Below are 19,657 nucleotides of genomic sequence, written 5' to 3'. Positions count from 1 at the left end.
TCAGATCATGGTATGCTTTTGATCTGACATGTTTGAATAGACGCTATTTGATTTATGACAGTCTGACTGTTTGATAAAATTTCATTGTAAATAGTATTGACATCAGTAGAATCTAAATCCCAATCACAAGAAATTAAATTCATTTGGATTTGATATATTTTTTTCGTTAAGATATCTGTAACGTTTACTCGAGACATTAAAATTTTGAAAACTATTACTAAAACTGACCGATATTAGTGAATAATTACTCAACTTAGGAGTTGAATGAACAAAACAACTAACCAGATCATTATTAACAAGAACATAATCAATATAGGTTTCACTACATTGTAAAAACATTGCTTTTATTTTCTGGATATAGAAGGTAGTACTTAAAAAATCCAAATTAAAATCACCAAGTAAGATACAATTGACATTACTTTTAAATAATTCATCAAAAATATGCTTTAAAGTCTCTAAAAATACTGCATCAGAACTAGAAGGTGAATGATACAATGCCGCCCAAAACAATCTTGTAGGAACCAATATCTACTTTATTAAATTTACAATAAAAATGATCGTAACAAAAGTTTTAGCGACATTAGTCGTAAGATTATCCTGAACATATAGTACAACACCCCCCTGTAGATCGTGTAGATGAATTTATCAGTAGGCTGATACTTTTCTAACTTTGGTTTCACAACTTCGGGAGGATTATTTCTTCTGTTTGAACGTAAAGTCTCCTCTAAATGTGTTTTTCTCTTTTGAAGCTTGCGCGCTAAAGATATGCTACTATAAAAATTGTCTGTGTAAACAGTCCGTCTCCTTGTCAAGTAAATTTTCTGACAACTCCAAAACAGTGTTAGTAGCCCGGGGAATATTTTTATCGCCAGTTTTATTTTTGCCACAAGGTTATACGTATAACCGCCTTGAAGTTACAATGTGTACAATTTTATTCCAAATATGTGCCGTTTACTTTGAATATATTGCTTGAAGCTTAGACTAGCGTCTCATCAATACAATAAGTTTTCTTCTGGTACATAGGCGTATTGAAAAGATTGTAGCAACATATTTATCAAATCTTATACACAGCCATGTTCTTACTAGTATTTCAAATCTGCTTCTTTATAAGACAGTTGATAACACAGATAAGTTTGTCTTATTTGTGTATATTTCATTTTTTGACCAATAATCTCTGACTTGAGGTAACCGGACAATTCCCATCCACAATAAGCTGACAAAAAAGGGTCATTTCATCATAAGTGGTATTACTTTAAATTTTTATGGCGAGTATGAGGTAAAGTATTAGCCTGAGAGTTGATAGATTGGGAGTATCTGTTTGTTTCAGTTACCATATAGTCTATCACGTCAGTTATAAAGATTTTAAAATCTAGTTCTCTTTTTTCGTCGAAGTTGGCCAGTATATCTTCAGTTACGCCTGGATTTGTTTCGGAAAAATCAAATATTTTTAGCCTCGACAACGTAAACTTAACCTCAAGAATGTCTATCGGCCAAATAATATGTGATAATTTTTATTAATAGAACACAGTTCATCATATCCAGTCATGACTGTAAAATTTTTGTTAGTAATTACATTGTAAATCCTGAGAAACACCAGGATAAAACGCATGGTACTATACCTACACAGTAAGTATTTGGTCTAATATTTAGTTTACTCTCAATCTCGACATCAAATTAATTTCATATTGCTAAAATATATTTTTTATCCAAAGATGAAATAGAATTTCTTAGAACGTGGGTTTAAGATGTCTAAACTGTCAGAAGTGAGCCAAATAAAATTAAATTATGAGAACGAGAAAAATTTGTTTTGTTTTCAGTGTAACAAAAACAAGACAAAATCAATATTAATTTTTTTTTCTGTCTAGAGAGAGAAATGTCAAATAAAAAATGTATAATTTTTTTTAATTATCGTTTATTTCTATGTAATAAAAAATCAAGATGTCAGAATTTTGTTAAGTTTACAAATAGTGAAAATTAATTTGGTGTTTATATTAAAATCATGGTAGTGTTAACCTTTGCATTTATGACTTCTGCATTTTTACGTAATTTTTTCTTCTATCTCTGTACTTCTTCTCTCCAACGGTCCTTTCGGCCCCTTCTATTCTCACAATCTCCATCTTCTAGGTTTCTTCTTTTCATTACATCGTCTACTTCATGTCTAAACTATCTTCCAGGTCTCTCTTTCTTTTTGCTATCGGACCATTCCATACTTTTATTTATCCATCGTTCGTCCTCTTTTGGCATGTCCGTAGTAGGTTATTTTTTCTTGAATATAATTGATTATATCGGTGTTCATGTCCATTATATTAATTAATCCAAATTTCTGCGTTTTATTCTGACCTGGCTTGTGACTCTATAACTTCTTAGAAATTTCGTATATATATATATATATATATATATATATATATATATATATATTTATATATATATAGATATATATATATAGATATATATATATATATATATATATATATATATATATATATATATATATATATATACTTTGTAGCTTAGTTTAATGTTCTTTAATAAAAAGTTAAATTTTAGCAGGTGACTAATAATTTGGTCATCCACTGTATTTATATACATATTTTGTAATTTCAACAAGGTGAACAATCATAGTATGAAGTAATAAATCAAAGCTTTCAAAACGGTCCAGTTTGTGTAGGAGTTAATATACTGACTTTTGTTCGGGAGACTGATCATAATAAGATTAATTTTGCATCTAATTTCAAGTATGAATGATGCGCGATGCTAGAACATAATGTCTTGTAAATAATACACCGCCAGGACCGGATTTTAGATAAGGTTAAATGTGAATATTTTCTAAATTTATAGTTCACACATAAAATGCTACGCTACAATTTACTTTAAATAATTTTACAAATGCCAAAGATTTCTAATTACCTATTCTTCATATCTTTCGTTTCCCTCTTTTTCTTCTCTTATGTTTTAATGTAAGAAATGGGATCGGTGATTTCTTTGTTTCCTCATTCATATTCAGTAATGATTGAAACATTTATATTAAACTGTAATTTAATCTGTTCTCCTTTTCCGTCAGTCTGCATTTTTCGCACATTCGCAGGAACTCTAAATTGAACTCAAAATTAAATATATGTATATATATATATATATATATATATATATATATATATATATATATATAAATATATATATATATATATATATATATTTATATATATATATATATATACATATATTTAATATAGTATAGCTGTAACGAACGTGCTTCATCATCATCATCATCATCATCATCATCCAGCCCCGTTTTCACATCCATTGTTGGATATAGGCCTCCTCCAAACGTCTCCAGTTCTCTCGAACGTGCTTAAGACAATTTAATCTTGACATTCAATATTTCAAATACTTCAATGTCATATTTTATTTGCGAAATCTTTTAAATTCTGTAAGTGTTTTAAAATGTATTTGTACGCCATTTTTTGTAATGTTCAAATTGTTTTAGTTTACTCCTGAAGAAGCTGTTAAATAAATGGCGAAATATTGAGTAATTAAGAAAAAAGAAAGATTTTTATTACAGACCACTTTACCCGATAATTTGAACGTATTTATATATATATATATATATATATATATATATATATATATATATATATATATATATATATATATATATATATATATATATAAAGATATCTTTTGCGGTGTTATTGCTTCGTCCTGACACTTTTTGCAATATAACTCATACATTTTTTGTAAATTAAGTGTGGATTCTAAGTAACTCTTATTTGAGTTTGCTCTGCAATAATGCGATTCCACTTGAGGAAAGGATTGAAGGTGATGTCTAATAATATCTTTATCATATTTTGATATTTTCTCTTTAGTATACTTTCTCCCATCATCTTTCTTTAACTGAATATTGTATACTGGTTTTTGACTAATGCACAGTGTTGCCAGAAAAAACTTTTTACATACTCTTATTTTTTCGGTGTTTTTCTCAAAAAATATTCAAACGAAAAAGATCTTTTGTAATTCGTCTCAGCAGATTTTCTACGTTTCACTAAAATGCGTTTTGTGTTGTTCTTCCTATGTGAAATATGGTTCCCGGTGGAGCCCCTTTTTTTCAGTTGATCGCTCAAGTTGTTGCTTGGAAAAATGACTAAAGGGGGAACGAAGATTCCAGTTGCATTCATACAGGTAACGATTGTAATGAGAGATCCACACTCAGCAGATGTCAGTGCAGCAACTTGCCTTTTTCCACGCAAACCAATTACTTTAGCCACTTTCGACTGTACGATAAATATACAACTTTCATCTACATTGAAAATTCTATCAGGGGTGAATTTTTCTTTGTCATAAACCTCTTCTAGAATTTTAAAAAATCTATCGGTATTTTCTTTACTAAATCCTAAAGCTCTTGCAAAGGACGTGTCAGTTGGTTTTCGTTCTGATAACTTCTATTTGTGGCGTTTTAAAAAAAGACTTGTCCATTTTTGCCCAGCCATTTCATGTTTGAAAGGGTGCTGAACCTTATTCCTTTCAGCTAATTGTACAGCCATTCTTCGTAAATATGTTCGTGTAAGGCCAAAGCATGGTGCTTCCATGGCTAAACAATAATTAACTAGTTCATTCTCAAGTTGTTTGCAAAAAACCGGTGGCCTACCAACTTTTGTAACTCTTGGCACATTATACATCTTACTGGCTTTTTTTAAGCCCATTGTCTTTTTTCGGAAAGCGTCAATCGCCCCACAGGTCCGAAGGGGACCATGATCTCAATGTCTTTGTTTTTGGCATGATATCTGCAACAATATTATCTATCAATTTCAATTTTACGAGCCAAAAAGGGGCCCACATTAGGAAATTTTGGGGGGCCCGGATTAAGTAACGCTTAACTAAAATTTCAATATCAATTTTCTTATTTTAAAAATAAACTAAAGCCAAATTTTAGACCATGAATCAGTAGCTTGTAATGTCTTCTTTAAAATAATATAATGGTTAAAGTACTTACCAATATAATATTAAATTCCGGCAACACAAACTAAAAGCGCGCCAAAACTTTCCAAACCAAGATTTAGCTTATTCACTGACTACACCTCGAACGAGTTACGACAGCGACTAAAATGGTCGGCCGTGCTTTGGTCTCATAAGGAACTTCAGGTTTAACAGTGTTGCCGCTTTGCAGCTGTACCGTGCATATATATCAACCTAGGGCCCACTTTAGGAATAGGGCCCGGGTTTCGGCAAGTTCCTCTATTGTATATTTGCTAAGAGATTTTGAACTGATTTGTATAGATCTAAAAATACTAAGGCGCATCTATGGAGCGGTAAATGAAAATGGTGTCTGGAGAAGACGATACAACTTCGAACTCTATAGGATATACCAGGAACCAGATATCGTAAAACACATAAAGATAGGACGTCTGAGGTGGGTAGGCCATGTAATGCGGATGGAGCAAACCGACCCAGCTAGAAAAACGCTCCTTGATAGACCTATTGGTCAAAGAAGAAGAGGAAGACCCAAAACAAGTCCCAGTCCTAGATAACACCGATGAAGACATGAGAAATATGGAAATACGTGCTTGGCGGAGGAAGGCGATGGATAGGGACGACTGGAGAAAAATTCTTGGGGGGGCTAGGACCCACACAGGGTTGTAAAGCCAAAATGATGATGATGATTGTATAGATCTATTGTTTCTTCTTTTTGTCTTGTTGTTCCCAGTTCTACGTTCTTTTCTGGAGTTCCGAGCGCACACATGCGGTGTTCAATTAACAGCTTTCCAGCACTTCTTTAGCCATATACTGTGGTTCCAGTTTCTTTCCAATTGGCTGTGGCTTTTCCGCGTTGCTGCAAACAAAATAGAGATTGCCATGATTATCACCAACATTCCTCACTGATAGGCACATCTATTTTAGGACAATAATTTTAACTCATAATATATTCATATGAACAATATTTATGAACAAAAAATGGTCGTTTACGTTTACTTCTATATTCTCACGGGAAGCTAATAATGTGAAATTTCATATACTTTGTGTAGAAATAAGCTACAACACTAGGAATCGTAAGATTTCCTACTTGGCGAAACTAAATTCAAATTTTTACCGCTGTGCTTTCTAAAACTTGCAAAGCAGACAGATTGATAAATTAGTCGGCAAGGGAATCAATAATTTGCATTCTACATGCCGTTCATCACGGTAAAAATTCTTAGTGAATTTAGTTTCTGGTACTCGAAACCGAGTAAAAAACTAAAACAGAAATACGGTATGCTTTGCAAGTTTTAGAAAGCACAGTGGTAAAAATTTGAATTTAGTTTCGCCAAGTAGGAAATCTTAGGATTTCTAGTGTTGTTTTTAGATGGCGTTCTAACGTCTGTAAATAATTATTTTTATAATTATTGTCCTATGACGGGAGAGATTTGGTTTCGATTCAGAGCAACTGCATATGTCGCTCTGAGGAGACCTAATGAGGTTGAAATACGTATAAGCGGCTGACGGATGTCCTGCATCGAAGTTAAATCTAATACCGTCTTTCTGTGGAAATAAGCTTTTCATATTTTTTCTCTTTTTGTTGCAGATACACTAATTCATGAAAATGAAATATAGTCTAGATTGTTTTCTCATATTGACACTGTACTGTACTTGGACAATAGCTAGAGAAGGTAAGTAGGGAGTTTTGATGGGTCTGAAAGAAATGATTGTAAGTTTAAATATTTTTAGTACCCTCACCTCCGTATATCGTTAAACAACCCCCTACCGACGAAGTTCTTTTTCAAGTAGAATCTAGTGGTGAAAATGATAAACCGTTTTATATAGAATGCGAAGCAATCGGAGAACCCGCTCCAAAGTAAGTATAAACAAGTTTAATAATATTATTTGGTCGAGATTTAAATCAAATAGGTCCCTACTGCTGTATAGTAAATATCATGTACTCAGATATGTGTAAGTTCGAGTGCAAAACTGTATTTCTGAATAGAATCACCATTTAATTCACTAAACATTGTACACCGGTTTTGTAATAACCTAATGCCGTCCCTGGAATACTATTAATACTATTGTGAATATCCATTTACTCATTTAATCCAACTCAATTGATAGAATGGCTCAACCATTTCTGAAAAAGTCGATTCTTTATCTGAACTCATCTTCCACAATCATCTTTTTATACCGAATTTCACTAAAATGTCTACAGTGTTTATCTCATACACCTTCAATCGTGGATAATCTAGAACTCTATGTATAACTTCCCCAAATTTTCTTCAGAATGTACTGTTTTTCTATTTTTCACGCTATTCTTCTTCAGTCTATTTACGACCACGACCATTTAAATTACTTTGAATATTATTTTACTGTTATAACAATGAAACTTTTTTACTGTGAAACGATGAAAACAAACATTTTATGAAGTCATATAGAAAATAAACTGATGTGTGATCAAAGTCATACAGTTCAAACTAAACCCTTCTTTGAGTGCGTCATTAATTTTCACGTCATATAGGATTTTAAGAATGTTGCTAATCACTGCATGACATTTTAGTTAAATCTGACAGTTGCCAGAGTCGTATTCAGCCAAATATGAAAAGGTTATTGCGTGTAACACTTTTATTGCAATTTGGAATAAAAACAAATCAATAGTGTTAATTATATCTATAAAAAGGTCTGTTCTTTGATTTGTATAATCATATAGATTCTCTATAGATCTCTGGGATTAAGGAGGGATTGTGCAGCAGTGATTGTTTATATAAAGTATTACACAGTTGGACAAATTGCCCAGGTATTTTGAAGAAAATAAATTTTAAGGTTCCATCATATACATATGAAGTAATATTCCATTGAAGTAATATTTTAAGATATTTCCGCAATATCATTCCTGAATTCTGAATCTGATTCATTTAAATGAATGATTACGTGGGATATGTGGCTGGCATCAATGATTACTTTTGCTGACTCCCAGTATTCATTTATAATATTTTCGGTATGTCTTACATATTTCTTCCATTTTTCTGTAACCTTAAACTTAACCACAATTATTATCTAAGAATTTTAGTACTCTTGACTTTCCTTCACAGTAACCGCAGAAGTTATTTTAGCATCATAATATCTTTAACGATCAGCCCAAACATTCCCGATTGGATTAACCTGGCAATGATATGGAAGCAATCTCAACACTCGATGACTATCAAGTGCCAGTACATTTAATCTGTAAAATAAAACAAATATAACCTCATTTATTAAATGTTTTATATATTTGAAAACTTTATCTGGTAAATTTTTCTTTACAATCTCCATTAACTCAAGTTTCATGATTATTCTTGAGAAATCTATATGCCTGTCTTTTAACCTATTAAAGAGTATTTGGTCCAACTTCTTTAGTTCTTCTAAATTTGGTAAAAGCTGATACTCAACAATTTTTCAAAATTTTGTGAATTCATTGAATCATGATACTCATCAGTTTTTTTTATTTTTGAAAATTAGGCTGCAATTATCAATGAAACCATAGATTAGAATATAAATATGCTTTATTGTCACTGAAAATTGTACAATTTTATACACAAAGATTACAAAAAGCCAAAAAAACAACAATAACAATGTTCGGATAAATTTCCGCGGTCAGATAAATGAAAATTACTGAGTTTTCGGGAAGAACCATGTTGAGAATTTAATGCTCGACGTTTCGGCACCCATTTTGGAGCCATTTTCAAGAGAGATACGGTTCCGTTCGAGTTCGGGGTCTCAATCTGCCTGCTCCCCTCGCTCGTGACGTACCAGTATCGAGTTCTGCATAAATACAAGAACCGTCAAACGGCACTGAGGTTTCAATCTGCCTACTCCTCAGTGAGTAGAGTAAAGAAAGAAGTTGTAGATTTAAGTTGCAAAGGGAGATGGTTGTATAATTTTTTTGCCGAATATAATATAGATTTCTTTACTAACTCAGTGGACGAGATCGGTAAATACACATCAAAGGTTGAATTTATCAGTAGTAGTCATGAGTAGTCATGATTAGGTATTGCTCGAAAAACATGTAGGTGTTTACGAATTAAACAAACAGTTTCTAAAATATATAAAGAGGGAAGCGTTAAAATCCGTGATTTTTGAACTAGCTTCTGCAATGTGATATTCTACTGAGGCCAAAAAGATACCGTATTTATTGCTTTTTCTTGTAGTTTAAAAAAAACATCAGATTGGGCAGCTGTACTAGAACCTCAAAAAGAAAGGCATTAATCGAAGATGAGACTCGAACAAAAAAAAATGTTATTTTGGAAGATGCTAAATTGATTTCCTTCGAAACAGATCTTAATGCATAGCAAGCTGAGGCTAGTTTCTTACTTAACAAATCGATATGAAGGGGCCATTTAAGGTTGCTGTCTATAAATGTATTAAGAAATTTTACAAAATCAACGATACTGATCTGGCTGTTATTCAGAAGCAAGGATTGAAGAGCTTCTTTATGGGATAATGCTACTGTCCTATCCACGTAAAAGAGAGTAAATTAGAGTCGGACCAGGTTTTTATTTTAAGTAGATCAGAAGTTATAGTTGCAATATTAGAGTTCCTCCAGGTAATACTGATATCATCAGCAAAAAGAAAAATGTTTCCATGGACTTTTAAGTTAGTGATGCCATTTATAAAGATAAGGAAAAGTAGAGAACCCAATACTGAACCTTATGGTACTCCACATACGCTTTTGTTACTACAGTCAGTATCATTTTCTCTAACTAGTTGTTTTCTATTCCTCAAGTAATATTGGAACCAATTTAAAGAAATATCTCGAATTCCGTAGAAATTTAGTTTTTTATCAAAATGTCGTGATTTATACAATCAAAAGCTTTGGCCTAGTCACATAAAACAGTGGCAGTGTAAAGATTATTGTTTAGTGCTTGATAGACCTCATGTAGTACAGAACACATAGCATCACTGGTACATTTATTAGATACAAAGCCGAACTGACTTTGTGATAAAATGTTGTTTTCAACGAGAAAGAACATAAGTCGGGCTTTTATAAGTCTCTCAATAATTTTGGATAGGACCGGTAGTAAGGCAATAGGTCTATAGTTGCAGACATTCGATTTTTCACCACCCTTATGAAGAGGAATAATAATGGTTGTCTTTAGGCACTCTGGAAATATACCTTTTTCAAAGGAATCGTTAATTAATGAGACCAGGACTTCCAACACATTTTTTGGGAGATTTAAGAAAATTTTTATGGCTAGTCCATCAGTACTAAAGGAAGATTTGCTTTTGATACTAATGATTGTTTGGATCAGTTTAGATTTATTAACTGGTCATTATAAATAATGAATTCGAGACCTTTTTTGAATTGGGGAGATATGAAATAGGATCTTGTTGTAGCAAAATAGTTGATTTTATATTTTTACTCACATTAACGAAGTATTCATTTAGATTTTCAGGGTTTGGAACAGAAAATGTTTGAGCTTTGTTAGTTTTATTTCGAAGATCGTTTATTATGGACCAAGTTTCTCTTGCAACATTTTTAGAGCTTCCCAGACGATTCTGATTGTACATTTTTTTTAGCTGTTTTAATAAGTTTTAGATAGGTTCCTCTTTACTTGGAGATATATTCAGTGACAAAAGACGTTGGTAGTAAATTTCTTGATGTACAGTAGTGAACGCATATTCTTGGCTGATATGCGGAAAGCTTTGGTAGTCCAGCGTTTGTGATGTTTTGACTTAATTGTAATTAAAGGAAATGCCTTATTGAAAATACAGACAAGCCTATCTAAAAAATCACTGAAATTATAGTCCACGTTCACAGAGGGAAAGTGCCACCCAGAAGTCAAGCAAAATTTTGTAATTTACGAAAGTTCTGAGCGGAAAAAATCCTACTTATACCATTTTCAGAACCCGTATGCAGCACGATATGTGGTAGTCCTACTTCGTTCCTCTTTCTAACAGTATCAACACTGCCATCTTGAAAGTTGTTGCGAAATTCTCCTTTACTGAATATACAGGTCTCATCCAAGAAAACTGGTTGTAATGGGTATCATTTTAATTTTTTTTTGTATTTTAAAAATTGGAATATTTTATATGCCACATGTAACATTTCTGTTTGAAATATTGCAATTTAACCACCTGAATTTCAGATCTTTTAAAATCCTACTCAGTGAAGTGATAGAAATATTAATTTCATTTATATCTTTCAGTTTTTCTTGGAGAGTATGAAGGGTAACATGCTGTCCTAAAATGAACAAGAAAAAATGTAACGACACTAGTGATATTTCAGTAGTATTATGGCAAAACATATTTGCTTTTTTTCAGAGTAAAACAATTACCTACATAATTACACACTGTACGAAAGACTATTTGTTTACAATATGCAGTATATCTTTTGAATTCACAATATCAGAAAATGAATCTCAAGGAACAATTATTTCAAACATACAATAAGCTGTCATTAATAGAATTTTCCACAGCAAATGTTCCTGAAAGGCAGTCAAACTTGTATTGTTACCAAAAATATAAACTTCTATAAATCGAACTAAGTACTTTTCCTTAAAATCTAATTAATATTTTAATACAAACCTTCACTAAACATTTTATATACACGAGTTCTGATATGTTCATATTTATTGGTTAATGTAGGTCTAAGATTAGCACATACTGAATTACTCGTTGCCACAGAATAGCCAGCATATATTTAAATACCTTCATTTGATAATCGTCTTACCGTTGGTAATGATACTTCCAACACCTCGGCAACACGCTAAAATATAGAATATTTAAAATATTATTATTATTTTTAGAATAATTTAAAACCTACTTCACGAACGGCAGAAACTGGTACTAAAGTTGTTCTTCTCTCTTTTTTTTCTAATTGAAAATAATCTAATAATTTTAATACAAGTCTTTGTTATTTTTCGGTACATCTTGGCATATTTAAAATATTTTAATGAAAAAATTAACATAAAATAAAATTTTCCTCATACAGTGTCAGAAAATAACCTGGATCACAATTGTCATTTTACCCGTTGACGTTGTGAAAGTACTGTCACGATCGAGTACTTTTGCGTTAAATTATTTTACTCACATTGATTGTTTATCGATTTAGTATATTCTAAACGTCAACCAATTATACACCATAAGTAGAAGTCGCTTTAAAATGCAACTACCCGTCAACGCTACATATTTTTTAAATGCTATGTTTAATAATCACGGACGTATCTTTTTCTGTCACTTCCAACTTATTGCGTTAGAGAGAATTCAATAAACTATAACGCACTGAAAGAAGTGTTTGGTTTAAACTCTAATCCCATAAGTGTCATTTATGACTATATCTCATTTGTGGATTTTTTGTATTGATTCTAGATGTCACTCGTTATTTTGTATCTATTCCAATTACTGTATACAGATTGAACGAATTTAAAACGGAACATACGAAATCAATGTATTTCGGCTCAACTCCGCTCTAGGTGGTTGGCCAACAAAAGGTTGTCAAATAATTATATTATAAAAATCCAATACTTCAGCGGGCTGCTGGATTCGGAACTCATTCAAGAACAAGTCAAAACTCCACCCAAATAGGTTGCCTAGAATCACTGAAAAACTAGACTAAACAAGCAGTTATTATGCTGTCAAACAACTTATCGCTTCCTTATAGTCCAAGAGATAGAGCCGAAATTTTGAACTGATCAGTAATATGACATTTCTCTATTGGAATATATTCATTGTAACTGGGTTAAGACTTTGCCTTACAGGCGGACGCCCCTCGTGGTACAGGGGGTGGCTATACAGGGATGAAGTTGTCATTTTTTTCGGAAAAATTAACGATCAATAATATGGCTGAAAATTTGCCCAGAGTAAGATCTTGATATAACTAGACGAAATCCCAAAGGGCGGACGCGAGAGTGGATACATAAGGTGTGGCGGACAGGGGTGAAATTGCAATTTTTTGGGAAAAAATTAACGATAAGTAATATGTCCGCCATTTTCATGGCTCATTATTTAGCCCCTAAAAACTTTAAATCCAAAAGGGCGGATAGCTGGGTTGGTACAGAGAGCCACAAAACGGGGTCAAATGTACCACTTGCCTGCGCATTTTAGGTCTCGGTAACAATTTTCAAACTGATTTTATTATGATATTTTTATACCGATTGATTTGAAAATTTGTATGCTCACTTCTGTTACTATTCTGAGAATTGTCAAGTAGAGTTTTCCTCAAAATTTTCCAAAAAAATTTCCGTAAATGAAAATTTTCGTAATTTTTTGAGGTAAAATCTAATTTGTAGAATCCTTTCGATTTTCTTTAAGTTATACCATGATTTGTTTTCCAAAAATATTCAAACGATTTTTCCGATAAGAAAAAAAAATTTAGAAAAACTTTTCTAAAACATTTGATAAAACTCTACGTCATCGTCTGAATCTTTTATAGAATATTTTGTAGTTTTAAAATGATATTATGATAATGTTTTTTTTTCAAACTAAAGTCATATTTACTTTACAAATCACATTTTTTTTCTTAAATATAAATATTTTACGAATTAATTTTTAATTGAATAAATGTTTGATATTTGATATTTTATTAAATTAAAGTAATTTTATAATGTTAACTATTAAATATTTTTGGTATAACAAATAGTAATTTTACTTATTTTTTATTACAATAAAAAGGTTTTTAAATTTATATTGCATAAATAATGATTGTTCAGATATAAGAAAAATTTGATTTATTATTACATTAATAATCAATTACAAAATATATTATTTCTATTTATCAATAGGTAAAATTCAATTTGTAGAATTCCTTTAACATTTTACAAATAATTATTAATAAAAATCAATTTAATAGTGGAATTATCAATTTTTTAAGTTTTGAAATTTACTTTGTAGATATTTTCAATATTTTTTTTAACTTTCAAATTGATTGAATTTTTTTTCATTAGTTAATTATAATTTTACAAATTCTGTTTGGACATTAATTTTGCATTATTATTATTTTAAAATATTAAAATAATAATGAAGCGCGTTCATTTAGATCAGTAATTCTAGACGCATGCTAAATGTAATAAGTATCAAGATGCTTTTATTCAACTTGGTGAAACTGACTTCGATTGTAATGAAGTTTTTGAAACCTTAGAAACTTTCATATGTCACTTATATGGAACAGGACTGACGAGAACAATTTCAAAAAGAAAAGTAAACGATGTCAGAGTTTCACTATTTAACCGGCAGTATAAGTTGCATGATGTGAACGAGCCTTAAAAAAAAAACTAAAAAATTTCGATGCTTCAAGCTTACCACCATGTCAAGATGAATTACACCAACATCTATTGCGAGCTCATTATATTTCAAATATTTGGACAAATGCTCATAAAAAAGTACCAACAGAATTGATTGTTGAAGAACATGGTTGGGAGTTTGAAGATGAAACATATAAATTCAAATGATTTAGTGGACCTCAGATGCCAGAATCAGTTCGAGTAGTGATTGAAAATGAAGCAGATAATGAATGTGATATTATTGAAAGTGAAAGTGACGAAGATGATGAATGTGATGACATCAATGAGATTGAGAAAAATGACGAAATTTTTAAAGTTTTTCTAAATTTTTTTTTCTTATCGGAAAAATCGTTTGAAAATTTTTGGACAAACATCATGGTATAACTGACAGAAAATCGAAAGGATTCTACAAATTAGATTTTACCTCAAAAAATTACGAAAATTTTCATTTACGGAAATTTTTTTGGAAAATTTTGAGGAAAACTCTACTTGACGCTTTTCAGAATAGTAACAGAAGTGAGCATACAAATTTTCAAATCAATCGGTATAAAAATATCATAATAAAATCAGTTTGAAAATTGTTACTGAGACCTAAAATGCGCAGGCAAGTGGTACATTTGACCCCGTTTTATGGCTCTCTGTACCAACCCAGCTGTCCGCCCTTTTATATTTAGAGTTTTTAGGGGCTAAATAATGAGCCATGAAAATGGCGGACATATTACCTATCGTTAATTTTTCCCCAAAAAATTGCAACCTCACCCCTGTCCGCCACCCCTTATGTATCCACTCTCGCGTCCGCCCTTTGGGATTTCGTCTAGTTATACCAAGATCTTACTCTGGGCAAATGTTCAGCCATATTATCGATCGTTAATTTTTCCGAAAAAAATGACAACTTCATCCCTGTATAGCCACCCCCTGTACCACGAGGGGCGTCCGCCTGTAAGGCAAAGTCTTAACCCAGTTACAATGAATATATTCCAATAGAGAAATATCATATTACTGATCAGTTCAAAATTTCGGCTCTATCTCTCCGACTATTAGGCAAGCTCCTCTTTCCTTTAAAGGAGACAGATAGTTGAACGATATTTTATACAATGTCTATCACCGGGTATGGATTTATTTTTGTCCAAATTTTATATTGGTCCACTATTTCAAATGCAGTTCAAACAGACATATATTAAATTGTATGTTCCGTTTTAAATTGGTTCAATCTGTATTTATGATTGTTAACGTGATTTCCTTATCAATTCTTCTATGTTTTTCTGAAAAAAAAAACACTTTAAAAATTTTTCTCATAGTGGTAAGTGATAATTATTAACATAAGTTCTTCTCGTAGAGGAAAATGATTAATAATTGCAGTTGAGCTACCAATTAAAGAAATTATTGTTTTATTCGCGTTTTTTTCTTGGTTCTTTTAGTACATTCCATCTCTAGTTCTAAAACTTTCACTCCTGCTTCCCCCCAATTCATGTCCAATCTAATACATTTTAACGTTTTCCCATATTTTATGAAGATTTTATCGTTTGGTTACTCTTCGGCTTTCAAATATCATCTTGGGGACAATCCACTGTTACAAAGTAATGAGTTATTTGGTATTTTGTATTTATTTCCAACAATATATTTCATAAAAAAATCTTTAATATCAGAAGAAGTTTGAGAACAGTATTTTTTACTTTATGTTAATCATATAATATCAGTTCCTTGTAATTCTGATATTTTAAGTTCAGAGAGTCATAAAGGTAACATGATTTTAATATTCGATCCTAAATATTCAAGCAACATTATCCCATCTCTTGTTTATTTTAAGTGTGTTGGTTAATATTATAATTGTTTTTTAGATACTACTGGATAAAGAACGGAAAACCGTTTGCCTGGCAAACATACGATGACAGAATATCGCAGCAGATGGGTCGTGGTACTTTGTCGATAACCAAACCATCTGATGTGGATCTTGGTCAGTATCAGTGTTTTGCTGAAAACCAATATGGCATTGCTACTTCCAATTCGGTATTCATGCGAAAAGCAGAGCTCAATTCTTTCAAAGCGACGCAACCTTTGACATTGACCGGCAACGAAGGAGAACCGTTTAAACTGACCTGTCAACCACCGGACGGTTGGCCAAAGCCAATTGTACATTGGATTTTCTTATATACAAATGGAGGTTTCAAAACTATTAATAGCTCACGTATGACTCTAGATCCAGAAGGAAACTTGTGGTTCTCAAATTTAACCAAAGCTGATGTCACTGATAATTTTATGTACGCTTGTGCTGCTACGTCACCTACAAAGTATGAATACAAATACGGCAATAGGGTTTTGCTAAATGTGGTCTCTTCTGGGGTCTCAGCTTCACAGAACAAACACGAACCTGTACTCCAATACGTCACAAGGAAAAACGAAGTCGCTTACAGAGGAAAACGTGCTGAGCTATTCTGTATATTTGGTGGAACGTAAGTATTTTCATCAAGTATTCACTTCTTCTTTTCAAATATTCTTAATGTATATAATCGTTTATATTTTAGACCTCTACCGCAGACTGTGTGGAAGAAAGGTGGGAAACTGGTACAAAGTTCGGATCGAATAACACAAGGCAACTATGGAAAGTCTCTTATAATAAAGGTAGTTGATTTTGATGACGAGGGAAGTTACACATGTGAAGTGAGTAATGGTGTTGGCGAAGCAAAATCGTATTCTATCAGCTTGAAAGTTTTAGGTTTGTACAAATAACATTTATACTGTTTAATATTAATATATTTGATCGTATTGGTTCAATTGTCTTGGTTTATAGTTGTTAATTTTTCATCCGAACTTATGACGCTTTACTAAAATAACTTTTAGCAGTGTAAAAGTACTGGAAAAATTATAGCAGTACCACTTAAGAATTAAACAAATTAGATTCCACCATTCTCTACTAATCAAATAGATCAATTTTCTTTATGACTACAAACCTGTGAACTACCCTTCATAACATCATTTTCGCCCTATATATAAAATGTTACGAGGGTTGTCTTTTTAATTTTACATATAGCCATAAAGACAAAAATAATAGATAGACTATTAGAAGTACTTTATTGCTTCTCAAAATATGTCCCACCAAGATCGATACACTTTTGCATACGTTCAAACCCATTGGTAAAACAGTTATTCCAGTCTTTAGTTGACACCTGCAAAATCGCTGTGTTAAAGGCATCGATGGCTTCTTGATCTTTGGGAACGTGAAGAAGACGTTGGGACTTAGGTCGGGGCTATACGGTGGATGGTTTAACAATTCCATATTTTGAAGCTTCAAAAACTATTGTTTTTTGGACAGTGTGAGCACTTGCATTGTCCTGATGTAGGGTGATTCGCCGTTGTGTGTTGCTTTGTCGGAGTTTCGCGATAACTTCTGGTAAACAAATGGTTATATACCAATCAGAAGTAACCGTTCTCCAATCTTCTAAAGAAATTTTTGCCACATGACCAGATTTTGACACAAAAGTTGCGACCATTTTCTTGGACACACTTCAATAATGGATCACTTTTGTTGTCGGCGGATAAGCGTTTATTTTTCCGATTCGTAGGAGTAAATCCAAGATTCATCGCGACTATCAATACTATAAACGTTTTTTTGCTAGAAACCATTTTGGTAACACCCAGTTCTTCATGTAGGATCTTTTGGATCGAGCTCTTTGTAATGCCCTATCTCCCGGTATGTTACATGGCGCTCATCCTTAATTAGCTGACGAACCGCATCAACGTTTTGCTGTGTGACTGCTGTTTTGGGTGGATCTGACCTGGATTCGTCACTGGGACTGGAGTAACCACTTTGAAATTCGCAATATCAGTGGGATATAGTAGAATGGTGTGATACTTCCTTCCCAAACACAGAAACCATTTAAACGAAACATTGTTGTTGGGATAACCCTCCCCAAAAATTGTAAACAATTATTACTCTCAAATGTTCTCGGCTAAGATCCATTTTTCGACCGACTTGCTAATTTCAAAAATTCACTGTATCTACACGACTTGTATCGCAATGAAACTCTCGATTTATGTCAACAAAAGATTGAGATTACATTTAAGATTTTCAGCCTTGTACATCAGTTTTATCCTGTCTAGATTTTAAACCATAATGTCATACAATACCCAGATAGTACTGCTACAGTTGACGTGAATAAAATGCTCCACATAAAGCAGTACGAGGTAAAGGTTGATTTTGCACCATATTAAATACAAAACAAGCTGTATCATGAGATAGAATAGGATCACCTATCACCTAATAAACTTAGACGTTGATTGCGTTCTTCGGGGTATACCAAATCCAAGATTAAATTCAGTGGTAAATACATCTTCTGAGACTCTAACTTTTCTTCAAAATTAGCCATTATTAGCCTTACTGTACTGTTTGGGAGCAAACGAGTAAACAGCAATGATAAGTGAAGTAACTTCTATTCGCTTATAGATTAGCCAGGCGGATTTAAGAAGCCTTGTAAATAAAACCAGTAGGGAGATAAGATGTTTTGAAAATAAATACAATTTTCAAATGCACTTTTAAATGGTAAATAAGCCTTTTTGATGCATAACCCTTGATTCTACACCTGAAGAAATCTATAACGTTTTTAATAAAATAAAAACATCGACAAATGGAAATTTTAGATTTAAGACACTTTGGAAATGATCTCTTCAATTCTGATACGGCACATAAAGAAGATTGCTCTTCTTGGTCTTTTCGTTCTTCCGCCCTATTATAAACCCTCGTTGTAATTAAATGGAAACATGATTGTTTGAAGTTTACAATTACAGTATATACTGAAATTGTAAAACTCGAATATTGTATTAACATGTAAAGTATATTGTTGAAACTACTTAATACAAAATAAAAATTACATTTTATTTTGGTGCCTTAATCATATTTACATTTGCTGGACAATTATTATCTTAACTAGATTAAACTTTTTTACGATAGATGAAGGGATAGGGACATGATAAATTTGTCTCAATTCGTGTATTCTATATGTTCGAGATCTACCCTTGTTCTTCTTTCTCTTTATAAGCAATTCTGCTTGTTCATTGGCGGATTAATACCTCTGTGGAAGGTTGTAACTCCATCTTTTGCGCGGTCGTCCGATACTTCTTTTGCCGATTGGTGACTTATCTCTTGCTATTTTGACGACACGAGTCTCCTCCATTCTGCTTATTCCATTCTTTTTTCTATTTTGTGTCCATTTATATGTACATTACATTTTCTTCTAATGTCTTCACTTCTCTTTAGATCTCTCAGCGTATTTCCTGTAATTCTTCTCAGTACTCTCATCTCTGCCGTTTCCAGTAGCTTTTTCGTTGTGGCTGTGTCGGGTTTTGTTTCTGAGGCATATGCCATTATTGGTTTTATGCTGACTTTATAAATTCTTGACTTCATCTCAGTGTTAATGTGCCTGTTTCGCCATATTGTGTTATCAAGGCATCCT

The 19,657-nt window shown here is 32.3% G+C and overlaps 1 protein-coding gene across 4 annotated transcripts in view; it reads left to right on the top strand.

Annotated features, from left to right (window-relative positions):
* Positions 1-19,657, top strand: part of Nrg (Neuroglian) — a 114,392-nt gene that overhangs the window by 60,287 nt on the left and 34,448 nt on the right. For all 4 annotated transcript variants that reach the window (XM_072545831.1, XM_072545830.1, XM_072545833.1 and 1 more), the window contains exons 2-5: positions 6,554-6,638; positions 6,697-6,823; positions 16,049-16,660; positions 16,733-16,923. In XM_072545831.1, coding sequence (XP_072401932.1) covers positions 6,566-6,638; positions 6,697-6,823; positions 16,049-16,660; positions 16,733-16,923 — 1,003 coding nt within the window. In that variant the 5' untranslated portion in view covers positions 6,554-6,565. The remainder of the gene's footprint in view (positions 1-6,553; positions 6,639-6,696; positions 6,824-16,048; positions 16,661-16,732; positions 16,924-19,657) is intronic.

The sequence above is a fragment of the Diabrotica undecimpunctata genome, chromosome 10, assembly GCF_040954645.1.
Source record: "Diabrotica undecimpunctata isolate CICGRU chromosome 10, icDiaUnde3, whole genome shotgun sequence".
Lineage (NCBI taxonomy): Eukaryota > Metazoa > Arthropoda > Insecta > Coleoptera > Chrysomelidae > Diabrotica > Diabrotica undecimpunctata.
Note: the sequence above shows the minus strand (reverse complement) of the source record. Positions and strands in the feature narration are given on the sequence as shown.